This window comes from Girardinichthys multiradiatus, chromosome 6 (genome assembly GCF_021462225.1).
Source record: "Girardinichthys multiradiatus isolate DD_20200921_A chromosome 6, DD_fGirMul_XY1, whole genome shotgun sequence".
In the NCBI taxonomy this organism is placed as follows: Eukaryota; Metazoa; Chordata; class Actinopteri; order Cyprinodontiformes; family Goodeidae; genus Girardinichthys; species Girardinichthys multiradiatus.
Window position 1 is genome coordinate 30,228,281 of NC_061799.1, and position 24,546 is coordinate 30,252,826.

Genomic DNA, 24,546 nt, shown 5'->3' on the forward strand with positions numbered 1-24,546 from the left:
AAGCTCCACAGTGACAGGGCTTTGGGGGTTGATGAGATCCACCCTGAATACCTCAAGTCTCTGGATGTTGTGGGGCTGTCACGGTTGACACGCCTCCTTGACGTTGTGTGGTGGTCGGGGACAGTGCCTCTGTATTGGCATACGGGGGTGGTGGTCCCCCTTCATAAGAAGGATGACCGGAGGGTGTGTTCCATCTATAGTGGGATCACACTCCTCAGCCTCCATTGTAAGGCCTATGCCAGGGTATTGGAGAGGAGGGTCCGGCCGATAGTCAAACCTCGGATTCAGGAGGGGCAGTGTGGTTTTCGTCACTGGACCAGCTCTACACCTATGCAGGGTACTCTGGGGTTCATGGGAGTTTGCCCAACCGGTCCACATGTGTTTTGTGGCCCTGAAGAAGACATTCAACTGTGTACCTCGTGGTGCCCTGTGGGGGGGTGCTCCAGGAGTACGGAGTCGGGGGTCCTTTATTAGGGGCCATCTAGTCTCTGTACAAGTGGAGCAGGAGTTTGGTCCACATTGCCGGCACTAAGTTGGACCTGTTCCCAGTGCTCTCTTCTTTATGCAGATGACGTGGTCCTGAGGCCATGGTACTCGACCGGAAAAGGGTGGCTTGTCCTCTTCAGGTTGGAGGGGAGTTCCTGTCTCAAGTGAAGGAGTTCAAGGATGTTGGGGTCTTATTCACAAGTGAGGGGAGAATGAAGTGGGAGTTCGACAGACGGATTAGTACGGCTGCCGCCGTAATGGGGACGCTGTGCTGGTCCGTTGTGGTGAAGAGAGAGCTGAGCCAAAAAGCGAAGCTCTCAACTTACTGGTCGGTCTACATTCCTACCCTCACCTATGACCATGAACTTTAGGTCATGACCAAAAGAACGAGATCCCGGATACAAGCGGCTGAAATGAGCTTCCACCGTAGGGTGGCCGGGTGCTCCCTTAGAGGAAGGGTGAGTATCTCGGCCATCCGGGAGGAGTTTGGTGTAGAGCCGCTGCTCCTCCACATCAAGAAGAGCCAGTTGAGGTGGCTGGGACCTGGACGTCTCCCTCGGTAGGTGTTCCAGGCACGACCCACCGGGTGGAGGTCCAGGGGATGGCCCAGGACACGCTGGAGGAACTATGTCTCTTAGCTGGCCTGGGAATGCATTGGGCTCCCCCCGGAGGAACTGGAGGTGGTGTCTGGGAAGAGGGAAGTCTGGCTGTCTCTAATGAGTCTGCTACCCCGCGACCTGGTCACAGATGAAGCGGAAGAAATGGGGTTAAGTGATATATATTTTAACAGCAGAAGGTCACTCCTGGTTATTTTGGTCTGATCAGAGGTAATAATTACTAATATTTCATAAAAGTCAATTGGCACAAACAGGGATCAGAACCACACTCATCAGAATTTAATAGGAGTATAATGTTATCTTTCAGATAATCACACAATTAAATTAAATCAAACGTGCATGAGCTTTGACCATTTTTATGATTATTTATCACCACAACGGAATAAAATAACTACCAAGATAAATAAATTGATATGCAATGGCTAAGTACTTGACTAAGAAATAGAATTAGGTTGAGATGAAACAAGTGAGCAGAAACTGGCTAAGGCGCAAAATGTCTAGAGATGCTCTTATCAGAATTTTAAGGCCCATCTCTGATCTTTGATTTTAGCCAATTTAGATTTTTCTTCTAAAACTGTTGTGTTAAAAAATATACTTTGTACTTTGTTAAGCCTTCCTGTTATCTGTTGAAGGTTTTGTTCTCTCTCTTGCTGTCTAAAGAACCACAGACATGTCTCAATGTATTCTAGAAAATAAAACGTCTTTTAAATAGCTTCTGAAATCTCTGTACTACCGCTGAGTTCATTTCTAATCATCTCATTTGTACTGAAATAGCCAACCTTGAGATTTGTGGGTTGTATTGTGGTATGTCCACTGATCAGTAAAATATTTTCTGCTTCCACCTGCTCCAGATCTAGTCAGCAGCTGGTTAGCAGCTGCAAAAATGCTACAATCAAAAACAGGATGTCCTTTACTTCTTATAATTTTACACACTAACAGTTAAATGGTATGTAACTGAAAAATGTGGCATTAGTAAGCATCTTTTATTCTCATTTTGACTGTACGAATGTATTCCATCAAATTGTTCAGATTTATATGTTTAATGTTAACACTGGTTGTTGCTAGTGCAGCTTGCTTGACAGGGATGTATGTCAAAGAATCTAAAAAACCTAAAACCGTTATGTGCTTAGTGTCCTGTTAAAGTGAGCAGAGATTCAAATTGAAGCCTCTATACTTCCACACTACAAGTCCCCCATGGAAAGTCCTCCCCCTTGGATGTAAATGGATTATAAAAAGTCTCTTTCCTTTGTTCATGGCTGTATGGGAAAAGAGCCAAAGCAAGTACTGGTACCACACAGACGTTACCAGAACAAATCTTATTTCCCCTCTGAAGTTGGCTTCAGTGTTCGTTGTCGACCTTGATGCATGGCACTGAATGTGTGTGTGTGTGTGTGTGTGTGTGTGTGTGTGTGTGTGTGTGTGTGTGTGTGTGTGTGTGTGTGTGTGTGAGTATTTCAGGCCTTTGATCATTCAATTAGGCTAAGTCTCAAGTGCATATCAGCTGAATGGCTTTCAGGAGTAAACCCAGCACATTTCTAACTAATAGCACTTTGACTCAACAAAGCCACTCGAGAAGCCCTCTGTTTGTCAATTTAGCTCAATTTAATACACTGTTGGCATGGAATGTAGGAAAATATTGCCAAAGCCTTACAAACTCTTTCCCTTGAAATGAATATGTGTACATGTTCATTACTTTTTAATTTGAAATGCTGTTCACTTTAGCCAAAAAGACTGGTTTCAACATTAGATGCTGACTACCTCCCACCTGAGCTGTTGATCTTCTCTGCTCCTCTGTAGATAGCATGCTTCTCTGGTTAATGCCCTGCCTGCCCAGCCTGCCATCTAAGTTGGGTGGCCATGTCTTCTTAGATCTGCAGGTGTTCCATAGACTTTGCATTTGTGGGCGATGTACTGAGCAGTGCTCCATGATGTGGTAAAAGTGTTGATTATTACTGTCATCCTAACCCTCCTTTAAGCTTCTCCACTTATCTCTGATACGGTTTTCACAGTACTAAAATTTTAAACTAGATCAACTATAGTTCGCAGGGTAGGTTGTTACAGCTTCCGCTATAATTGTCAGCTTCAGTCTGAGTCCACAGTTTTTCAACATTTACCCATTTTATTATTAGCTACATTAAGCGCTAATTCCATTACAACCCTACAAGGCATGTATCAAAGATGTTCACTGGTCATTTGTCTGCACCAGCATTTCACAACCGATCTAGACATTTGAAATTCCCTTGTGTGAATTTGTACCTGCAGTGGGATGGAGTCTTTGATTGATACGGAGTGGCTGGGAAAATTCACTCATGTAAACCCGTATAAGTGGCACATTTTTAAACAGATAATGTAGCTGATGCTGTCTGCTTTTCCTGTTCGTCTACCTATAATATACTATTGCGAGAGAAGGACCATAGTTTTAATTACATGGTTTATCATATTGATATATATAAACTATCATTTGAATAATGTAACATTAAGATGGTGTTTTAAAAGTTCACATTTTAAAAAAAAGAATTGTAACACTGTGATTGTTTATCAGTGTATTGTACTACATTTATGAAGGTGACCGGTCTTGATTCCTGCCTTTGTTGTAACAGACATGGTGAGGAGCTCCTGCTTCGATACAAACCTGAGACTCTAAACTATGTATTTGGTCCCAAGGAGATTGGTTACCAAAGATCCTCCAACCTCAAAAATGCAGATAACTTCGACAGGTTAGATCACCAGTTGAGCGTAGACAGCGGCTAAAGAAGAAGGTAGCTGACTCCTTTTCCCTCTCCTTCAGCAGGCCTAGCTCTTGTTCAGTCATGTCCCAGGCCGAAGGTGAGATTGAAGCGGTTAGAGACAAGCTGAATGTCACGGAGATTGACACAGTGATCACTCGACTCAGGTAAACTCCACATGTTGATGTTTTATTTTAATAAATGTACGGTATTATTTTCTAATAGTGTTAATGTGCCCTTACTGTACAGTCTATCGTTCTTTTTTGTGGGTGTTTGTATTTTTACCTTTGTGTGAATCTGCATGCTTCCATTTGCTTATCACTTTGCCGCTAGTGCACCTGAATTTCCCCATTGAGAGAGAATAAAGGATTTTTCTATTCTATTCTTCTATATTTATATGCATAAACTTAAACAAAACAGAAGAAATCCGTATGCAGTCAAATAGTTTTTCACAGCATTGTATGCACACAGCAGCTATCTGCCTTGTTTCTTTTAAACCTAAAATCTGTCATTGACCCACATTCCTGGTGGCGGGATGTTTTGTGCCTCGCAAGATAAAAGCTATAAAACATTACAACATAAATAGTTACAAAAATGTTGTTTACTCCCTCTGCCTCCACGGATGGCTGAAAGGAGAGGTCCTCCATTTCCAGTCTATTACAGTTAAAGTTAAGAGAAAGTATGAATTGTAGAGGAATTTAAACTGAGATAAATGAAACAAAATGCAGAGAATATTCCACCTAAGTGAAATGTGTAGGAACCTTAAATTCACAAAACCACACCCTACCGCCACATTTCAGGGTCATTACCTCCGTGCCATTAATGTATTTTGGGGTCAATTTCAAGCTGGGTAATTTGTTTCTGTATTGGTAGATTAACTGGAAACAGAGGGTAAAGAATGAACCCAGAAAACTACCTTGCCTTCTGAAGTTACAAATGTACCTTTATTTCCATTCCCTTATTCTGTGTTCTTACTTGTTCTTTCAGTAGTTGCAAATTTTTTCCACCTGGTCATACTTTGATCCTCTGAGTACTTTAAAATTTCTACAAACTTTGTGTGTGGACTGTGTCACCAGACTGACCCCTTTTTACGCTCCATCCCTCCTTTCCTCACATCATCCCTCTCTTTGAGGCCCACAGGGTAGAGCGGTCCCTCGAGCTACCTTTTAAAAACCTCCTCCCTTTCTCACTCTTTTCTGCACTTCCTTTCTTTCTCTCTCTCATTTCCTGACTAGACCAGTACAAAAGGCTTCATTGTTAGAAAATGGATCCCAGACCGAACCGGCGGAGGATTGCTTTTTTCATTTGAAGCAAGTGAATAAAGTCTGCAGTGATAATCTAACTAGAGAAGGAGAAAGAGCGGAGTGATGGTGGGAGGGAAAAAGAAAACAAAGCACGGTTTCCTGAGTTAATTTGAATAACTGCAGAGGATAAATTCTGAGCAGTTTACCTGGCGTGGTTAGATTTCACTTTGTGATAGTAACACACCTTTTATCTTCTCATTTCTAGATGTGTCCTCTTGGAGGAATGGGAAGCATTGACTAAAATGGCAAAGCATTTAAGGGTAAGACTAGCAAATGACTACTAAACACGTCTTCTTGATGTAAATCAGTCAATAGTTTTATGAAACATTTGGAGGAAATGTAAGCAAAGCATTTCACTTACTGATAATTGCAGCTATGAATAGATTTTACCCATCAATACAAGCCATAAAATAAACCTTGTAAGGATTCTGAGCCGTTCCCTCTATAGTGTGCTCATAGTGAGTGTGTTCACTAAAGTGTACTCATAAATCAGCCTTATTATGATCTCAGTAAATAGTAAAGTTCCAGTTGCCTGCTGCTGTTTATGCATCTGTGTGAGTTCATGTAATTCAACTAATACAAAATTGTTAAATGTTGATTCTGCTTTAAGTGGGTCATTGTTCTGCTCATCATAAGCATTAGCATAATTTTTCTAGCCCCTATGTGTCCTACATAGCTCATGGTAAATGGCGAGTGAGACTTCGTATTGCTTCATTGCAACAACGGCTTTCTTCTTGCCACTCTTCCATAAAGGACAGATTTTAGAAGAGCACAGTTCCATAAGCAGATTCTCCCACCTGAGATGTGTATTTCTGCAGCTCCTCCAGAGTTATCATGTCCCTCTTGTCTTCCTCTCTCATTAATGCTCTCCTTGCCCAGATACCCAGTGTTGATGAATGCCAGTTTTTTGTAATTGCAGTTTTGCTGTAATCTTTCCATTTTTAGATAATTATTTGGAACAGTGCTCTGTTAGATGTTCAAACTTTGGCCGATTTATGTATAACCTTAACCTGCTTTATAAACCATACCAGTGGATTTTATTAACTAAAAAGGTTACTTTGGAGTTGGTTTGACCGGCTTTTATTTAGGGGTATCACAGTAAAGAGGCTGAAAACAAATGCATGCCATGTATGTCCTCCATTTCAAAAAACGTCTCTTCTCTGTGTTGGTCTATCACATGCAATCCAAATAAAATACATTGATATTTGTGGTTGGAACTAAGCATAAAAGAACGACTCAAAGGCTTCCATCTGTCTGGGCACAAGCGGTTGTAATGCTGTGAAATACTGGTCTCTTTCCAATCACAGAAATGATGAACAGGCATAAAAAAGCAGACACAGGATGGATCACATGAGGAGCAGAACACTTGCATTCTCTACAATCTGGCTACAATGTCCTGCATGAGAGAAACAGATTAAGGATTGCCAGATGTACGAAGTCTCTGTGGTCCAGATGTTTAACCTGTTTTTACTAATGTTTATTTGGGACTGCCTGGAGTTGGTAGGATAGCTTTTTGAATCAAGAACCTTAAAATATGTCTTAAGTTGTTTTTTTTTTTTTTTGTTATGGTAGTGGTTTAAAGATTATTTTGGAAACATAAGCAAACTAGAATAGGCATGTCTGGAAACTCCATGAGGCCTTTCCTGTAAGCAAAGTGGAACTCTGTGAAAGAGGAGGGGATATACTTTAGGCCTTTTCACCCTAAACAACATTATTCCAACTAGTAAAACTTGTCAGCTTTTAGTTAGTTCCTGAGAAATGTACTATTTGTTGTTTCAGTAAGGATCTGTGTTTAAACAGCCTCATGTTTTAGTACAGCATAAACTTCCAGTGCACCTTGAGTCACTGCTGGTTGTGCTCGATAAAAAAGCCTCATTAACTGTAATAACTCACCAAGTCTTGAAAGGGAGGCTACTGTAATCTGCCCTCAGGATCTTCTGGTTTTCTTTACAGCAGCATAAAACTTACCAGCCTCATTCACTAAGAAAATGGTTGCTTAGTACATGTTATCAGTTTAAGACATTATTCATCCTTACCTGATGGGATCCAGAAATAAACCATGAAAAAGGCTTAACAGGTGAACTTGACAACATCCAATACACGGCATTTGTGCTGGTCTATCACACAAAAATCCAGATAAAATAAATTGAAGTTGTTAGTTGTAATGTGACAAATGTGAAAAACAACATGGGGTTTGAATACTTTTCAAGGCACTATATGGAGGATAAAGCTTAACTCATCACTATAAACTCTAAAGTTTACAAAGACAAAAGCAGTTAAGACTCAGATCTAAGGTGGACATATGCTAAATGTCACAATTTAGGCGGGAAAACATTTTAAACGTCCAAACTGCGCTTTAGGCATCATTATTGGTAACATTTGTGTGGTGTATTTCATTGGCATTTCTGCTCAAACATGCTTCAGTTTAAACGAATGACACTATTGGCCACTTCTTTTTCAGTCCAGAATAGGTTTATCATTTTCAGTCCATATTTAAACAAATTAATATAAAACTGCACAGAACACTCCTTAGTTACCCTTTACACAGTATTACTATATATAGAAACAAGATGGTAAATGTCCTACCAGATGTGCACATTGTAAAGCTCCTTCATGTTTAAAAGAGTGCAAAATTGTAGTCACTGAGTATCTAATCCGATTAGTTTGATAATATAGCTTTTGAAGCAGCTACTAAATAGAGCCGTCTTTGGCATTTAGGTTGATGTAGTTTGATCCAAGTGTCTTTTTACTGCCACATGTAGCAGCCCGTCCTGAACTAGTTCTATAAAAAGGGTGTTGACTCATCTTCTTCTTGCAGAACAAAGGCTTTGAAAGGGCAGCTTCAGCCAGCTCATACCCATCTTTCCACAGATGTGTTTGTTGAGCTTCAATTCTGTTAATTGAGAGATTATAGGGTTGTCTAAGCATTCAAAACCTGGAAAAAAACATTTTGACTTTTTTTCCCTGTTTTATCATTGCAGCTTTACATATTAAACCTCCAGATCGTTTATTAGTTGTTGAATATTTGCATTTCAACATGGGAAAGACTAGAGAACATTCCATTCAAGTCAGGCAAGATATGTGTTGATCTTTATAAGTGAAGAAATGACCTTGAGAAAATATATACTCAGTTTGCCCAAATCAACAGTTGGAGCAATAATTAAAAAAACCTTTAAAACTGGAACTCAAACTGAAAACAATTCTCTAAAGCTCACACTTTTCATTGTGAGTAAATGCTACTGCATTAAAAAAATTAATATATTTTAAGGCTGTTCACATATTTGTATAAGTGATACCTATATATGGAGAAGCTGCTGTAGAACCTGCAGAAAAGGCAGCCAACTCAGAGTTTCAGGGTTTGAAACACCGTGTATGTGTCCTGTGCACCGATCAATTTGTTTTATCATTTATAAAACAATACCTAACACACATAGCTTTTCCTAAAGTATGAGCAAGTTTGGACCATGGGTAATGTATTTCTCCCCTGCATGGGCTTTTAAACCCCATTTTCAGATTATGTTTGCAACAGGGGTTTTATTTCCCCTAGTCAAGAACCACATATGATTCATCTGAAAGGAAACACTTGGAAGTTTGGCTTTTAATCCCTCTGGGAGACTGTGATTTGTGCTTTAACATCCAGGTTCCAGACTTAAGTAGGTATGAGTGATCATGTCTGTACGTGTCTGTGTGAAATGTGGTACACTTTGTGGTTGCTATAAAAAACCTATTATGATATGTGCTGGTGTAAAGTAGAAAGAGCTACTAATACCTCATATTTTGGCACACAAACACAGAGAGTGCAATGGTTTTCATTTGCTATGGATTTATATGTTGGAGGCCAAGTTATGATGGAACGCCGCTGCTCAATCGCTTAGTGGTCTCTTTAATACACACACTTACATTCCTTTTACCTCTCTCTCTGTTATTTTTAAACCTTTTGCTCATTTTCCTTCTGCTCTTAGAGTCTCGTCTTGGGAGTATTTAGTACATTTACCTCTTACCTCTTTTTTTTTTTCCAAATGTGTCTTTGTTTTCTGCAAAAGCATTCCTGACACATAATGGTGACATGCAGGAAAACTGCACCATCAACTGAAACTCACTCATTTTCACTTTTTCACCGTGTCTCTTGCAGGAAAGCATCAAACTTAAATTTGTGAATCAACCTGACTCAAAAAAGCCTGAACCGTCACTTACAGGTGAGCTATATGTTTGGTATTTACTGCCATCTGCTGGCAAATCATTGGTTAGGAAGAGTAACAAGAAAGTTATCTTTAAAAACCTCATACCTTGCTCTGTTACGTGATATGCTAAAATGTTTCATACAGGGTTTATATTTTATAGAGACAAAAAATCCAGCTCTTTCCTGCCAAGTCTTCATCATAAAATGTACTGACTGAGCAACGGTAATTATTTTATGAAAACATGGCTGATTCAAAAAATGGCTTTTAGAGACCCAGAAGGACAGTCTTGAGGAGCCTGGAAAAGCTTGGAATTAGCTTTTATCATTTTCCAGGTCTGGATAACTGTGGAAAAAAAGAAATGCTTAATAATAGCAGTGGTTTTACATTGGTGAACATCGCATCTGATTTGCCACACCATGTGTTAATTTTAACGTTTTACCATCAGTATTTTGGTTTTTCGTTTACTGATTGATTGAAAAGTGCTACTTTACTACCTGTTTGGTCTCTAACCTGTGGTTCCTAAAATAAAAGAAGAGCTGAGGCGTAATGCAATTTTTCCAAGGTTTCTTTAGGTTAAAGTTAAGATTTTTTTAAAGACTTTTTATTGCTTCTCACAAACGTTTTGCTTAATATGAGGGCAGTTTCAAACGCACCATCCATGGGTATAAACTTATAAATGAGTGATATAAGTCTATTCTTATATGAACATTAGCTTGGGAAAGTCACCAGAATCAAGGCACACCAGCTTTTCAGAAAGTTCTAGTTTGCAAACAACAACTAAATTGTTCAATCACACTATCCTTAAGGTTTTTCTAATAATGAGATAACAGAGGAAAAGCCAGTGACTTGAGATTTCTCCAGCTAAATGGGGCATAGAGTAATGCAGCATGGCTCCTCCCCACCCATTGCTGCAAACGAACAGTCAGCAGGTTAGTAAATGCTGTTGACTGTATTTAATTTTAAATGAAAGAGCTCTCCATAGTAATAGGAGTAATTGTTGCTATTTGCTTTATTTTTGCTTTAGATTTTTGTGTAAACTCCTTGACGCCATGAAATATTATATATTTTGATTCATTAATCTTGCTTGGAGTTTTCTTGTTTAACAAAAGATAACAAAAATGTGTTTTCTAGCCTTCTGATAGCTAATGTTACTCCCTTTGGCTAAAATGCCTCCATTGAGACGCTGTGCGATGTTTGACAGGTTTCTTGCATGAACGACCTGTTTCTAGTTACCCCACAGCATCTTGATGAGTTTAAGATCTGGGTTTTGACTCGGTCCAGGATTTTCCATTTTTTTATTCTCAGCCAGCATTTGTTGGATATACTGTAAGTTCTGCGTTAATGTCATGCTGAAGTTCTCGTGAGAGTCCAGTTCTCCGTCAAATACATTTTTTTACAGATAGTCTGACATTTTCCTCGAGAACCTGAGGTTGTTTTCTTGGAATTCTGTTTGTTTTGTACATTCTCAATGGTAAACTTTACTGTGGCCTTCATGTTTTTCTTGAAGAGCAAAGGTTTCCTTCTTGCATTTTCATGTCTCATTCGTAGCAAGACTGGCTATGTGTCCCGTGATGATGTTTTTTGGGGGACCTCTTTACCATGTTGTGGTCTGGTCTCGGGGTAACCTGCCCGGATGGACAGACCGGGGCACGTTTGCAGTTGCTTTGAATTTCCTCTACTTGAAGGCTAAATCCCAGACAGTGGAATGGTTGATTTTAAATTGTTCTGAGAGCTCTTTAAATCCGTTATCAGAGTCATGAGCTGTTGCTGTTGCTTCCTCAGGAACTCCTTTAGTCTCATCATAGTCTTCACTTTCACTTCAACAATCAAGAGCAAACTAAATTAAAAGTCTGAGGTTTAAACAGAACAATTGTCATTCAAAATGCAGAGTTTATGATAATCATGTGTTCCCTGAAATAGTTTGCCTGTTTTTTACTAGGTTTTCAGGTCAGAGCATTTCTGACCTAAGATCTGTTGTTTTGCCATTTGTACAGAGCTGAAAGAACTTAGAGCAGCTATTCAAACAGACTTGGAGCTCCTACCTTCATCCGTAGGAGCCTCATCCTCTGCTCCTGTTTGGAGTCCAAAAAGAAGTTTCAGGTTTGTATGTTAAGTTATTAAGCATAGAACCTCCATAATGTCTGATTCCTTATCTTTATGTTTTCATCGTTCTATGTGGGAGCATGATGTAACACAATGTAATATGATATATATCTTGATGTGTGTGCCCCGCCCCCTCAGACTTCCAGCTGAACTCAGTTCAGATACTCAGTTAGCTCCTACTCCTAAATCAGTCTTCAGACTAGATTTGCACAAACCCAGGCCACCACGTCATGATCCGCCTACCAGGACTTCATCAGTGAGGACTCTTGGTTTACATCGACTCGCATCAGCCTCAAATAGGTCAATTAACCCTTCCAGCAGCAACAGGATGGACATTGACCAAAAAGGGACTAAGGACCAAGATCACTTCAGTTTTTCTGCAGAGCCAGACTGTACCGGCCTCCTGTGCAGGACATTTTCAAGATGTCACATAAACTCTAAGAGAAGCGTGGTGCACCTCGAAAATCATCCATCAACACAACACTGTGTTCCCCACCCGAGCACAGATTTCGATTGGTCACAGCACGGGGAGAGAAAAATCAGCCCTCACTGTAGTTCAAGAAATATCAATATCACCCCCTCGCCTCCTCCTCCTTTGTGTCAGCTCTGTGACCTAGGCAGCAGCAGTCCTGCTGAACATTCTGTGTCTGCAAATGGTAAAGTAAAAGCAGAAGACAGGACAAACAGTAGCAGTAATGGGAGAAGCACAGTGTTAACAATACTGCAGAAAAATAAGTTACAAAAGAGAAGTGGGATATCCCTCATATCTGGAGCTCTCGATCAAGGTGGCAGCAAGAAGAACAACAGTAGGTTGGAGATAAATAATATGGCTACCTCAGAATTAATACCGGTGATCAAAGTCAAGACAGCTTCAGCTTGATAGATGACTCCTCACATTATCCAAAAAAGCTGTGAGACTTGTACTCAACCACAGCCTGCAGAGATGACCAGAAAAAAAACATTAATTCATCTGAAAAACTACAGCCAAGAAAGCTGGAGGACATCTAAGTAACGTTTCTAAATGTGTTTTTTACAACCAGGCTGTCCTGTTCAAGAATGCCATGTTGACATCTTCCACTAACAGAAAATCTGAGATTAAATTAAGATTAAAACATCATAGAGTTGCTAAAATATTTGTGAGCAGAAGGACCTAACTTTGGTAAAGTATGTGTCTATGTGGCAAAAAACTGTTATATGTTATGCTAAAATACAAGACATATGCTGCCTGGATTGACTTTAACTAAACTACAGACAAGAGGCTATCTCAAGTTTTTATTTGGTATTTTTAACAATACAGGTTTAACAAAACCATTTTCCAGTGTTTGTCTGAAAATAATATTCAATTCTATTTAAAAATACTTTATTAATCCCAAAGAGAAATTAAATGTTGTAGCTAATTTTATGCTGGTTTCTTCAAAGAGCCATTATAGATACTGATGGCTGTAGGCAGGAAAGATCTCCTGTAGGATGCTCAGGGTTCTCCATAATGTTCCTTATTTTGTGAAGAATCCCTCTTTGTTCCAGAAGAGTCCCCAGAACACAGCCAACCTTCATTATTAGCTTGTTGAGCTTTTTTAAGTCTATTTAGAAATGTTCGGGCCACCCTAATAAACACTGTTTATAGTCCCCAAAATTAATGGATTTAAGTTACCTTTGGTTTTTACCTAGACATTTAGATGTTACAGTGTATTTATCTGTCTGTTATGTTTATTAAAAAAATAAAATAATAAACATGTTTGACTAATGGCTTGTGATAAGTTTTTTTTTTAAATCACAAATATGTCCACATTATTGATGGTTATCATTGTCACGGTATTTTGAAAATAAATAAAAATATACAGCCAATACTCCAATCCATTGACCTGTCCAGGATGTACCCTGCCTCTCTTCATTAAATCGGCCTTAAATTTAAATCATAAACATCTTGAAAGGATCTTAAAAAGTCTTAAAAATGACTTACTAAAACTTGCAGATTATCTGATTTATATGCCCAAAGGTGTCTAACAACTTGTTACATTTACTGGAGGTACTTTTGAAAAATGTACTTCTATGAGTAGTTTTCCCATAATGCACCATACTTTTCACTTCTACATAAGTAATAATACTTTGAAGTATTGCTACTTTTACCTGAGTGTAATTTCTGCCTACTCTACCTGACTCTAATTACCTCACTTAATGAAGAACAAACATGTTTAAACAAATGCAGCACACCTATACAGGTTTTTTAAAGTCTAAAGTTATTAAATCTACAGAGCCTACTGTGTCAGTTGGAGGTCAAGTAAATATACAGTAAACAGGATATATTATCACTGAAAGTATTTTGCCTTGTTCTAAAATACATTACCTACTTTAGCCACTGGTTTCTAAAGCTTTATCTTGTAAAATAAATTTGAAAATGTGTTCTTTCTGCATGATTACATCATTTTTTACTAATTAAATCAAATGATTTGTTCAAAACGTTATGTAATACAAGCATTGCCTTTTCACCAAATACATTTTTACTCTTACATGAGTACAATTCTTGGCTACTCTACCCACCTCTATGAAAACCTCATGAAAATATAAATCATATTGAAATGTCTGTTACAGTGAAGAAAAGGCTCCCCCACGTGGCCAGGAGATAGAACTGTATTAGTGCTCTCCTTTCATCACAGAGTTGCACACACGGTGGTCTCTCCTCATTTGTCTGCTGACATTTTACAGGTCTTACACCAAAAGAAGTCAACTTTTTAAATACATACAGCTCGGGTATGCCTCTTTTCTCTTTTATTTGAGATGCAAATGTGAAAATAGCAGCACATTTCTGCTTGTAGTGCAAATAGCGATCTGTAAAGTGAGGTTATGCCTAAACTCTGGCTATATTTGAACTCCAATGGCATGCAAATTGCTGGAAAGCACAAAAGGTCAACAAGGTATTCAAACTGAAACATGTAATTAACAAAGCTAATAAAAGACAGGTTCACATTCAGACATGAACACAGTCAACAATCAACGTTTAAATTACAGCCATTTTAAAGCTCAGTGAATATTTAAATTAGTAAAGTAAGGGCATCAACTTTTCTCATTTATGGGGAGATTTGACAGCTGTTGTCTAGCATACATATGAAAACATAACCCTACCAACCTAGGAGAGGCATGTGCTTCTCATATTTTGAAGATGTTGAGCTATACCTGGCAATAACAGTTATGACTAGACCTAGACCAGTTCTAGGTCTGGTCATAACAACTGCAGGCCACCTTATGAGGGGACCTGCACTAAGGCAGTTAAAGTATGTAAAGTCACATCTAAGGAGCTGGCTATGCTATAGCCATCTGCGATATTTCAGGGGCAACACAACTAAAACCATTTTTGAAAGGTGTGATGTTGTTGATCTCTGGCCTTGAAAAGGTTGTGTCAGTGATGTGTAATTAAATGTTAAAAAAAGAAATGGACAAGAGATTCTTAAAGCAAAATGTATAAAACCAAGATGGCACATCCTGTTGCTTGCAGGTGTCATCCTCTAAACATTTATTCTTGCAAGACTTGTTTAACAGGAGTTGAGGAGGAACAGGTGAAGAAGGCCTTGTAAGCCTTTAAAGAATAGCAAACTAGGTATGGCCATATTTTTATTGATAATGATGTAAGAGTATACTGGTGTCACCCTTTTTAACTCATAACTGTAAGCATGGCTTTCTCTAAATATGACGCTGAACCTGGACTCTTGTTTTCAACACCTGCATTCAGCTTGTCTACACTCAGTAGCATTCTTTCAACGTGACACATAACTTCCAAATAAAATGTTGGTTCTTATTGGGACAACTGTATTCATAACAATAAAACTATTTTCAAAGGTCACAAACAGAAGATGTTGCCAAATTGAATGGTAAAGTGCTGCCTTTTTTGTTTTTTGTTTACACCAGATGATTCCAAAAAACTTCCTGCATCTCATTTAAAACCTTCCTCATTTCTGTTTTGCTGTTTGTGCTTTCAGTTCAAATTCAAAAATATTTTATTAATCCCAAAGGAAAATAAAATTTTGTTGGAGCTAAGCTTTCTTCATAGAGCCGTTGTAGTTGCTGATGGCTGTGGGCAGGAAGGACCTCCTGTAGCGATCTGTCTTACAGTAGATCTGAAGAAGCCTCTGACTGAAGACACTCTGTTGTACAACAGTCTGATGAAGAGGATGATCAGGGTCCTGTTAGTTGTTTTGGAAGAGCCTAAAATATTAAATGATTTAATTGCTCTGGCAGCTAGAATTGACGGACGGATTCGGGAAAGGAAAAAGACCCGAATGGAAAGATTTGCTCTAAAACGTACCATCCACTTCAGGAAGTAGGAAGAGTAGTCGTCTTGCAATCGGAAGGTTGTGGGTTCAATTCCAACTTCCTCCTGCTGTTTGTTGATGGCAAGGCACTTAACCTCAAGTTGCCTACCGCCCTTGGTGCTGGGTTTCCCTTGGCTGCAGCAACATAATCCCCAGTTAAATTGGGCAGAGTGCCGCATAGATTCCTGGTCGACTAAATGTTTGTCTTCTTGTTTACAGTCAGCCGTCTCCCCTAAGATATCTACCTTGGCGAGCGAAGACAACGAAGTCCCTGACTTATCTCAAGTCCCAGAGGAATATCATGACTTTAGACAAGTATTTAGCAAAATCAAGGCTCAATCCTTACCACCACACCGTCCTTATGATTGTGCAATTGATTTACTTCCTGGAGCACCACTGTCCGCCAGCAGACTTTACAATATTTATCATCCTGAGCGAGAAACCATGGAGAAATATATTAATGATTCTTTAGCCGCAGGCACCATTCGCCAGTCCACGTCACCACTGGGGGCGGTTTTTCTTTGTTGGAAAAAAAGATGGAACGTTACGACCCTGTATTGATTACTGGGGGTTAAAAACAAATACCCTCCACCTCTCATCTCATGAGTTTTTGAACCGGTCCATGACTCAAAAGTGTTTACGAAACTTGACCTCCGTAATGCATACCACTTAGTCAGAATCCGCCAAGGAGACGAGTGGAAGACAGCATTTAAAACTTCACTTGGTCATTTTGAATACCTGGTGATGCCTTTTGGTTTAACCAACGCCCCAGCAGTTTTTCAGGCCCTTGTTAACGATGTCCTTAGAGACTTCCTGAACATCTTTGTCTTTGTTTACCTCGATGATATCCTAATCTACTCCAAGAACCTCTCTGAACATTGCCATCACTTGAGGCTTGTACTCCAACGCCTCCTAGAAAACAGACTGTTTGTAAAAGCCGAGAAATGTGAATTCCTTCAACCATCTGTTACTTTCCTTGGGTTCATCCTCGGGGGTGGGCAGGTTCGCTCAGATCCGGAGAAAATAAAAGCCGTCATGGAGTGGCCCGTTCCGGAGTCCCACAAATGGCTGCAACGGTTCTTAGGGTTCACAAACTTCTACCGGAGATTCAGCAAAAATTACAGTCAGACAGTTGCTCACTGCTCTCACCTCCACCAAATTGAACTTTAAGTGGACTCCGGAAGCCAACACCGCATTCCTCTCCCTGAGGGAGAGGTTCTCTCAGGCACCCATTCTAGTCCATCCCGACCCTGCAAAGCAGTTTATCTTGGAAGTTGACGCTTCGGACGCCGGTGTGGGAGCTGTTCTATCCCAAATATGAAATCCAGATAATAAACTTCACCCATGTGCTTTTTTTCCCCGCAGAATGTCACCAGCAGAACGAAACTATGATGTTGGAGACCGTGAGCTGCTCGCCATTAAATTGGCTCTGGTATACCATTCTGGTATGGACTGATCATAAAAACCTGGCTTATTTACAGACAGCGAAACGTTTAAACTCTCGCCAGTCTCGCTGGTCTCTGTTTTTCTCCCCTTTCAACCTAATCATCTCTTACAGACGAGGTTCAAAAAATATAAAACCAGACACCCTCTCTAGACAGTTTTCCTCAGATGATGTGGAACAGGAACCAGCACCCATCCTTCCTCCCAGTTGCACTGTTGGAACCATCACATGGGAGATAGAAGATCTGGTGAACCAGGCCTTGAGCTGTGAACCTGATCCTGGTACAGGACCTCCCAACCGTACATACGTACCCTCCTCAGTCCGACCCCAGGTAATTCACTGGTTCCACACAACTAAAATCTCTGTTCATCCTGGTGCTGGTCGCACCACAGCTATTGTCTGCCGAAGATTTTGGTGGCCATCCATGTACAAGGACATCAAGGAGTATGTGCAAGCGTGTACGATTTGTGCTAGGAACAAACCCACAAATCAGCCACCTGCAGGGTTACTCCAGCCACTCGATGTACCTAAAAGACCGTGGTCCCACATCTCCCTGGAATTCATTACAGGTCTTCCCAAGTCACAAGTTATGACCACTATTTTAAGCATCATTGACCATTTTTCAAAATCATGCCATCTCATTCTACTCAAAAAACTTCCCTCAGCTTTCCAAACAGCTCAAATCTTAGTGAAACATGTTTTCCGCCTACATGGCATTCCTAAAGACATCCTGTCCGATCGGGGTCCCCAGTTTACCTCACAAGTCTGGAAACAATTCTGCTTGGCCCTGGATGCTAAGGTCTCGTTGACTTCCAGTTATCACCCACAATCTAATGGACAGTCTGAGAGAATGAATGAGGAACTCGAGACTGCACTCTGTTGCCTCACCTCCGCCAGCCCCTCTGATTGGAGCAAGTACCTTCCCTGGATCGAGTACACACACAACTCCCACGTTTCTGCTGCAACTGGCCGATCACCTTTTGAAGTTTCCCTAGGCCATCAACCTCCCCTGTTTCCATCTGATGAGAAAGAAATAGCTGCAACATCAGTTCAACACCGCATCCGTCGCTGTAAGCGCATCTGGGACTCCGCCGTACAAGCTCAGAACAAACGCTTTGCCGACAGGCAACGCAAACCTACCGCCCAGTATCAGCCTGGCCAGAAGGTTTGGCTGTCATGGGACGTTCCTTTAAAATCTATGTCAAGAAAACTCTCCCCCAACTTTATTGATCCTTACGTCAAAGACTCTGCGATCAGTCCCACTTCGGTCCGCCTTCGTCTCCCTCCCAGTCTCCGTATTCATCCCACTTTTCATGTTTCACAGCTAAAACTTGTTTTTACCAGTACATACACAGGTGTTGCTCATCATTAATCAGATCCTGAGGTTTAAAAGGAGCAAGCAGTCAGCACTTCATTGCCTGAGTGTTTGCCAATAGTGGTAACTTACTGGCCAAGTTAAGCTTGCTTAAAACTCTGAGTTTTTCTCCCAAGAACTTACCTTTTGTGTGTACTGACCTCCAGGCTCCAGTCTCGGTGTCGTTGCTCTGGCAAGATCCCAAGTATTCCTGACTTCAAGCTCCCTCGCTTACTAAGCTTCAGCTGGCTGACTCCAAGCTCCAAACCTCCAAACACCCTGCAAGCAAACCTAGTCCACCCTCCAACGTGAGTACAGAATCCACCACCAAGTGCACTCACCTCACTCTGGCGTCGTCTATCCTGGAAAGGCAATCCAAGCTTGTGTTCCTCCAAACCATTCATCTGAGGATTTCAAGTCCTACCTGCACAACAGACATTCACCAACCTCCCAGGCTCCGTTTCATCTTTTTCCCCCTCTGAAGACTTCCTTCAGCTCCACTCCGTAAGCAAACAAGATCTTCGAATTTCTAAATTCACCTCTGAACCCCTCATACACTTTACTGTTCTCCCTCTCCATACAGCTGGTGTGGTTCCAGTCCCGGGTCCGTACCTGAAGTTATCTGTTAAAGGAAAATAAACTGTTAAACTTTTTCCTGTCTCCTGAGTGTTATCTGCATGTGGGTCAAAGCAGTTAAATTTACAATGACAGGTTCTCCATAATGTTCTTCATTTGATGAAGAATCCTTCTTTGTATAATGATCTCCAGAGGTTCCAGAGGAGACTTATAGAAGATATGCAGCATCTTGCTGCCATCAACACCCTTTGGTAACTTAGATTCATTTTTAACCACAATTTAAACTTTAGTGCAATTTAAAATGTTTTTCAAACTAAAACACAAAGGTAAAGTAGAAAAAAACACTTAACTGCGACATTAATGAAAATGAAAGCTTCTAAATATTTTATTGTCCATTGTGTCTGGCTAACCATATCTAAAATTAATTCCTCCATTTTGGTTCTCATTTTTGTTAGTTTCATTTTCTCTCTCCCTCAGTCAGTAACAGACTCAGACATCAAACAGCTGCTGTGGAATATTTCTTCTACATAAAAAGGTACGATTTTCTCTTTTTAACAGATTTATTGAATGAGCCAATAAGATCCCCATGTAATGCTTCCCTATATATAGGCTTATTTGCGTCCTTTAACACGTAAGTTCTCGAAGCACCTATCACCAAAACAAAACTTAAAAACCTGAAGGAGCTTCGCTTCCCCAAAGCTACGCATTTCTTAAAATTAACTCATGTTTTAGGAAAAACAAATACATTTGGTGCTCTTTATCATTACACGCCGTTATTTGCAGCCCAATGTACACTGATCCAGAAGCTGGTTTCGGGAAAAAGTTCGGTCGCATAGGAGAGACTTGCACTGTTTGCAGGGGGGGAAAAAAACAGACCTCACGGTTTAAATTAATTTAACTTATTTGTAACCAATGGTTTTATTCTTTATTTCTCTTAAGTTAAATTAAATTCCCATTTTGATTTCTGTAATGTCTTAATAAACAGAGGAGGCTCTGGCTATGTTCGTACGTCTTTATTGTGCTATTTTTCCGAGAACAGAGAGAGAGAGAGAGAGAACTTGCACGTCTCAGAATACAAGGACTGAACCAACTCAGAATAATTACGGGTGTGAATACACCACAATTTCAGACGCAAACACAGTATTGTATTGCAGCGACTTCAGGAGACAAACAAGCCGCTGAGGGGCTGAAGTTGGGCCGTTCCTTGTCCGACGCGCTCGTCATAGAAATAAAAGAATCCACTAAGGTCGAAAGTAAATGCCTTTTAATTACGGTATTAAGGAAAAATGATCAACTTAGAATAACGTGTCCAAAAAAGATGACTTAACGAACACAAATCTCAAAGATCTCGATTGTTAGTGGTCAGTAAAAAATACAGCGGGCCACACACCACCCCTCTCTTCTCTCTCCCTTAACACTCAGGCAAGTGGGTTAATATGCCCAATTACCTGAACTCCACCCTTCTCCAGTTGACCCACACATTAACAAACAGCAACAAAAAATAAACAACATTTCCAAATCCAAACAATCAAACATCTTACAAAGCAGCCCAATTTCATTTATGGCTCCTACACACAGGTTGGCACTATTTTCCTTGGATTATTGCCAATTTAGCGATATTGTCACAATTTTTAGCGATTTTTTTTTTTTCTAATCTTTATTCCACATAGCTACTCCCTTTCAAAACAAGCAATTGGCGATTGATCTTAAAGTCTTTCATTGAAAACTGGGTGGATGTGCATTATTTGCCACTTCGACGTCAGCGGTGCGCCGGGTGGGCGTGGTTTGCAGACGTACGGACTAGAGCGGCAGACTTCTACTTCGACAATGTGACTGGTATAAACATAACACAGTGTTTTGGGTCCCAAGATAACGATATTGTCATAAATAATAAATACATTCAGAAGAAGGTGTAAAATATGGTAAATCCCAGGCTGTGTGTGTGTTATCCGCAGTGTTTTATATTCTATCAGTGTAAATTTACATTGACAGCAGCTGATGACGTAATGAGCTCAAAAACTTTGCTCTCCGAGGTAATCTCCTCCCACACCCCGTCGTTTAAGGAGTGCACCCACGGGTCCTAAACCTGAATTAACAATTATGCAGATTGGGCATTGACGTCATGGCGACTTTTAGGACAGCCAATAAGTGCTTTCCTTAGCAGCAAAGACGCACCTGGAAAAATTAGACATTATTCAACATCAAGCATTAAGACTTTGTACAGGAGCTTTCAAAACAACCCCAACAGCAGCGCTCGAAGTAGAAATGGGAGAAATGCCGTTAGATTTGAGGAGAACACAATTAACAATAAAGTATTGGATAAATTTACAAGGCAATAACCCGGGTCGTCCAACACGAGAGATATTGAAGCCGTGGTGGGAAAAAAATTAAAAAAGAGACAAGAAGTTTTGGATGGATCATTAAAAAATAACAGAAGAGTTTCATATACAAAATATAGTAATAAGTCCGATACTGCCAATAGCTCTTGTACCACCCTGGATCTTACCAGAAGCACAGAAGCACATATGTCTTTAATGGAAAAAAAGAAAAAACATGTATATTTTAAATATAGTACAGGGATATGTTAATAATTATTATCAATACCTTCAGATTTATACAGATGCATCGAAAATAAATGACAAAATAGGAATAGCATTCATAGTACCAGAATTTCAAATAAGGGTGGGAAAACGAATCACAAATGGTGTATCAGTATACACAGGAGAAATATTAGCAATACTTTTTGCAGTACAGAGGGTGGAAGACATAAAGCCTTTAAAAACAATAATTTGTTCAGATTCAAGTTCAGTATTATTGAGTTTAAAATATAACCATTCAGACAGCAGGCCAGACATCCTACTAGAAATACAGCATAGTTTATTCAGACTACAAATGATGGGTTTATCAATAGTATTTTTATGGGTTCCAGCACATATTGGGGTTAAAGGAAATGAGAAGGCAGATAAGATGGCAAAGAAGGCAATGCAAAATCATATTAATTTTACAGTACATTTAAGTAAATCAGAAGCAAAAAGCATCATCAAACAAAAATTGAAAGAAGAATGGCAGAAAAGGTGGGATGGAGAAAGAAAAGGAAGATGGTTTTATAGGATCAAAAAGGCAGTCGGTGAAAAAAGAACTGGAAGAAGGAATAGAAAGGAGCAAAGGGAAATAACAAGACTAAGATTAGGACATACAGGACTTAATTATACACTTTTTAAAATACATACCATAATACAGGACAATGTGACCACTGTGGGATGGATGAAACAATTGAACATATTTTTATAGTGTCAGAAATATGAGCTGGAAAGAAGAAGCATGGAGAGAGAATTTGAAAGGATTAAAGAAAAGTTTAGCATAATAGATTCATTACAAAAGACAATAGGGAGCAAACATATACACATTATTTTAAGATTCCTAAAAAGAACAAAATTATTTAATAGAATTTGAGTATATAAGATATTAATCCACGTTGAACCACACTCCATACCAGTGGTGGCGGTAATGCACACCTACAGATTCATGGCAACCGCCATTAAACACCAGAAGAAGAAGAAGGCGCTTTCCTTACTGAGGGGTTGGCAGTACTGCTCTTTACCACTAATTGTTCAAACGCTGTTTTCAACCCTATCACAGAGACGCAAAGTAAGTAGATGAATTTTGCTATCCATGCATTTCAGTATTTCCCTTCAGATTTTAGAATTTTATAAGTCTTTATGGGGTTTATGCTGATTCCTGTAGGTTTCACATTAAGATACAACATGACTAATTAAGGTTAGCTAACCCGGACTGTCAACCAGTGGAAGTAATGCTAACTGACACTTTGAGGAGTTTATCATGTCGGTATTTGAACTTTTTGTACACCTGACTCACGAAAACAGAGCAGTGTGGAATCTTATGTTTATCAGATTTGTATGGAAAGTTTTTATTTTCTACACTTCACTATTCTGTTAGCTAAAACATCAACAATTTCAAATTGAAACTTACTGGACTAATAAAAATAATTCTGTATGATCTGGGTTTTAAATTGAGTCTTTGGTTGAAAGCACATAAACCCCGTTTTGTTGTGTTGTTACCAACCAAAATAAACGTGTCATGGATCACAAACTGTGATTTATTTGTTTTCATTTGAACTAGTTTGTTTTATCCATTGTAGGGTTAAAAATCATTCAGTACATAATATAAGAGTGTAAAACTGAGCTGATCTCACATTGTTCAGATGGCCCAGTCAACCCTAGACCATACCAGCAAATCAAAACTACACTCCGCCTTGTGGTGTTTCAGGGTTTGTGAAAGTTTCTGTAAAAATGTGTTTTGTCTGATTATGAATTCACCTTTTAATGTTTTCACGTAGTTTATATGAAACACAATGAAGTCTGTAATATTTCGTTTTTTCCTGTTGCATAATATTTAAGGGATGGCGTCATATTTTAATGGTAAGAGACTGGAACAGATTGACAGACACTTAGTAATTGTGATTTTTTTATTTTATTTATTATTATTATTTTACCGCATGTTATGTGGCTACTTTTTTTTTTTAAGGGAGTCAATATGAAACTGAATACTAGAAGTTGACTGATGTGGGTTTCTGTGGCCAAAACCAATTTTTGCTGATTTGTAAATCTTGGTGTATTTTGCTACTATTACCCGACTCCTGCCTTGTCTAAACACTGCCCAAGACCTATTTAGAAATATTCAATGTTTTATTTTTTAAGCTCTTGAGATTGGTTCTAAGGGTAGGAAATAAGTTTATATGGTGTCTGAAAGCAATTTTAGAATATCTGAATGTTGCTGGAATGATGTCTTCCTACACACATGCAAAGCAGGTCTGGTGACCATTTCTTAACATGTTTAGAATATTATTATTTATTAATATTATTTATTCTCATTAATCATTGTGCGTCTTATTTTTTTCGTTTGTTCTACTCATTTGATTTTATTCTAGAATCATTGCTTCAAGCGTGGCACCGTTTTTTTATGTTTATACAGTATGGACAAGGACTTAACATTTACTGTTTTTCTTTATTTATTTTTTTTAAAGATGGCTGCAATATTTAATTTGCTTCAGCAGTACAGACTGGAATCGTACTACAACCAGTTTTTGCAAATGGGTGTGAAAGATGAGAGAGATTTCCTCGATGGAGTGACTGATGAGGATTTGTACAGCATGGGTGAGCCTGCCAAATGTGGCATAAATTTGAACTCTCTATAGCAAGTTTAAAGTTTTTCCGTCTATCGTTTTATGTGGAATTAAAGTTTTTATATGCTAATTAAATGCAGTTTGTTTTATGTGGTGTAGATTCACAGAAATGTCATCTCAAGGCACTTTGTAGGAAATGCAGGTTCCATTCATACTCAAACAGTAGACAGTCTAAGTTCTAATATTGTGATATGGGATTTTATGTCCACAGTGCTTTGTAAAAATATTCACACCTTGAACCTTTTACA

At 39.3% G+C, this 24,546-nt stretch overlaps 1 protein-coding gene across 6 annotated transcripts in view; it reads left to right on the forward strand.

Moving 5' to 3' along the window:
• ccdc24 (coiled-coil domain containing 24) overlaps positions 1-19,172 on the forward strand; it is a 29,360-nt gene extending 10,188 nt beyond the window's left edge. For 3 of the 6 annotated variants that reach the window (XM_047368277.1, XM_047368280.1, XM_047368279.1), the window contains exons 4-9: positions 3,704-3,820; positions 3,892-3,996; positions 5,339-5,393; positions 9,266-9,329; positions 11,309-11,414; positions 11,556-13,161. In XM_047368277.1, coding sequence (XP_047224233.1) covers positions 3,704-3,820; positions 3,892-3,996; positions 5,339-5,393; positions 9,266-9,329; positions 11,309-11,414; positions 11,556-12,297 — 1,189 coding nt within the window. In that variant the 3' untranslated portion in view covers positions 12,298-13,161. Of the gene's footprint in view, positions 1-3,703; positions 3,821-3,891; positions 3,997-5,338; positions 5,394-9,265; positions 9,330-11,308; positions 11,415-11,555; positions 13,162-17,086; positions 17,167-17,279; positions 17,497-18,686; positions 19,024-19,102 lie in introns of those variants that run through there. The other 3 variants (XM_047368283.1, XM_047368282.1, XM_047368278.1) reach the window with 3 other exon arrangements.
• Positions 19,173-24,546: the final 5,374 nt, after the last annotated feature.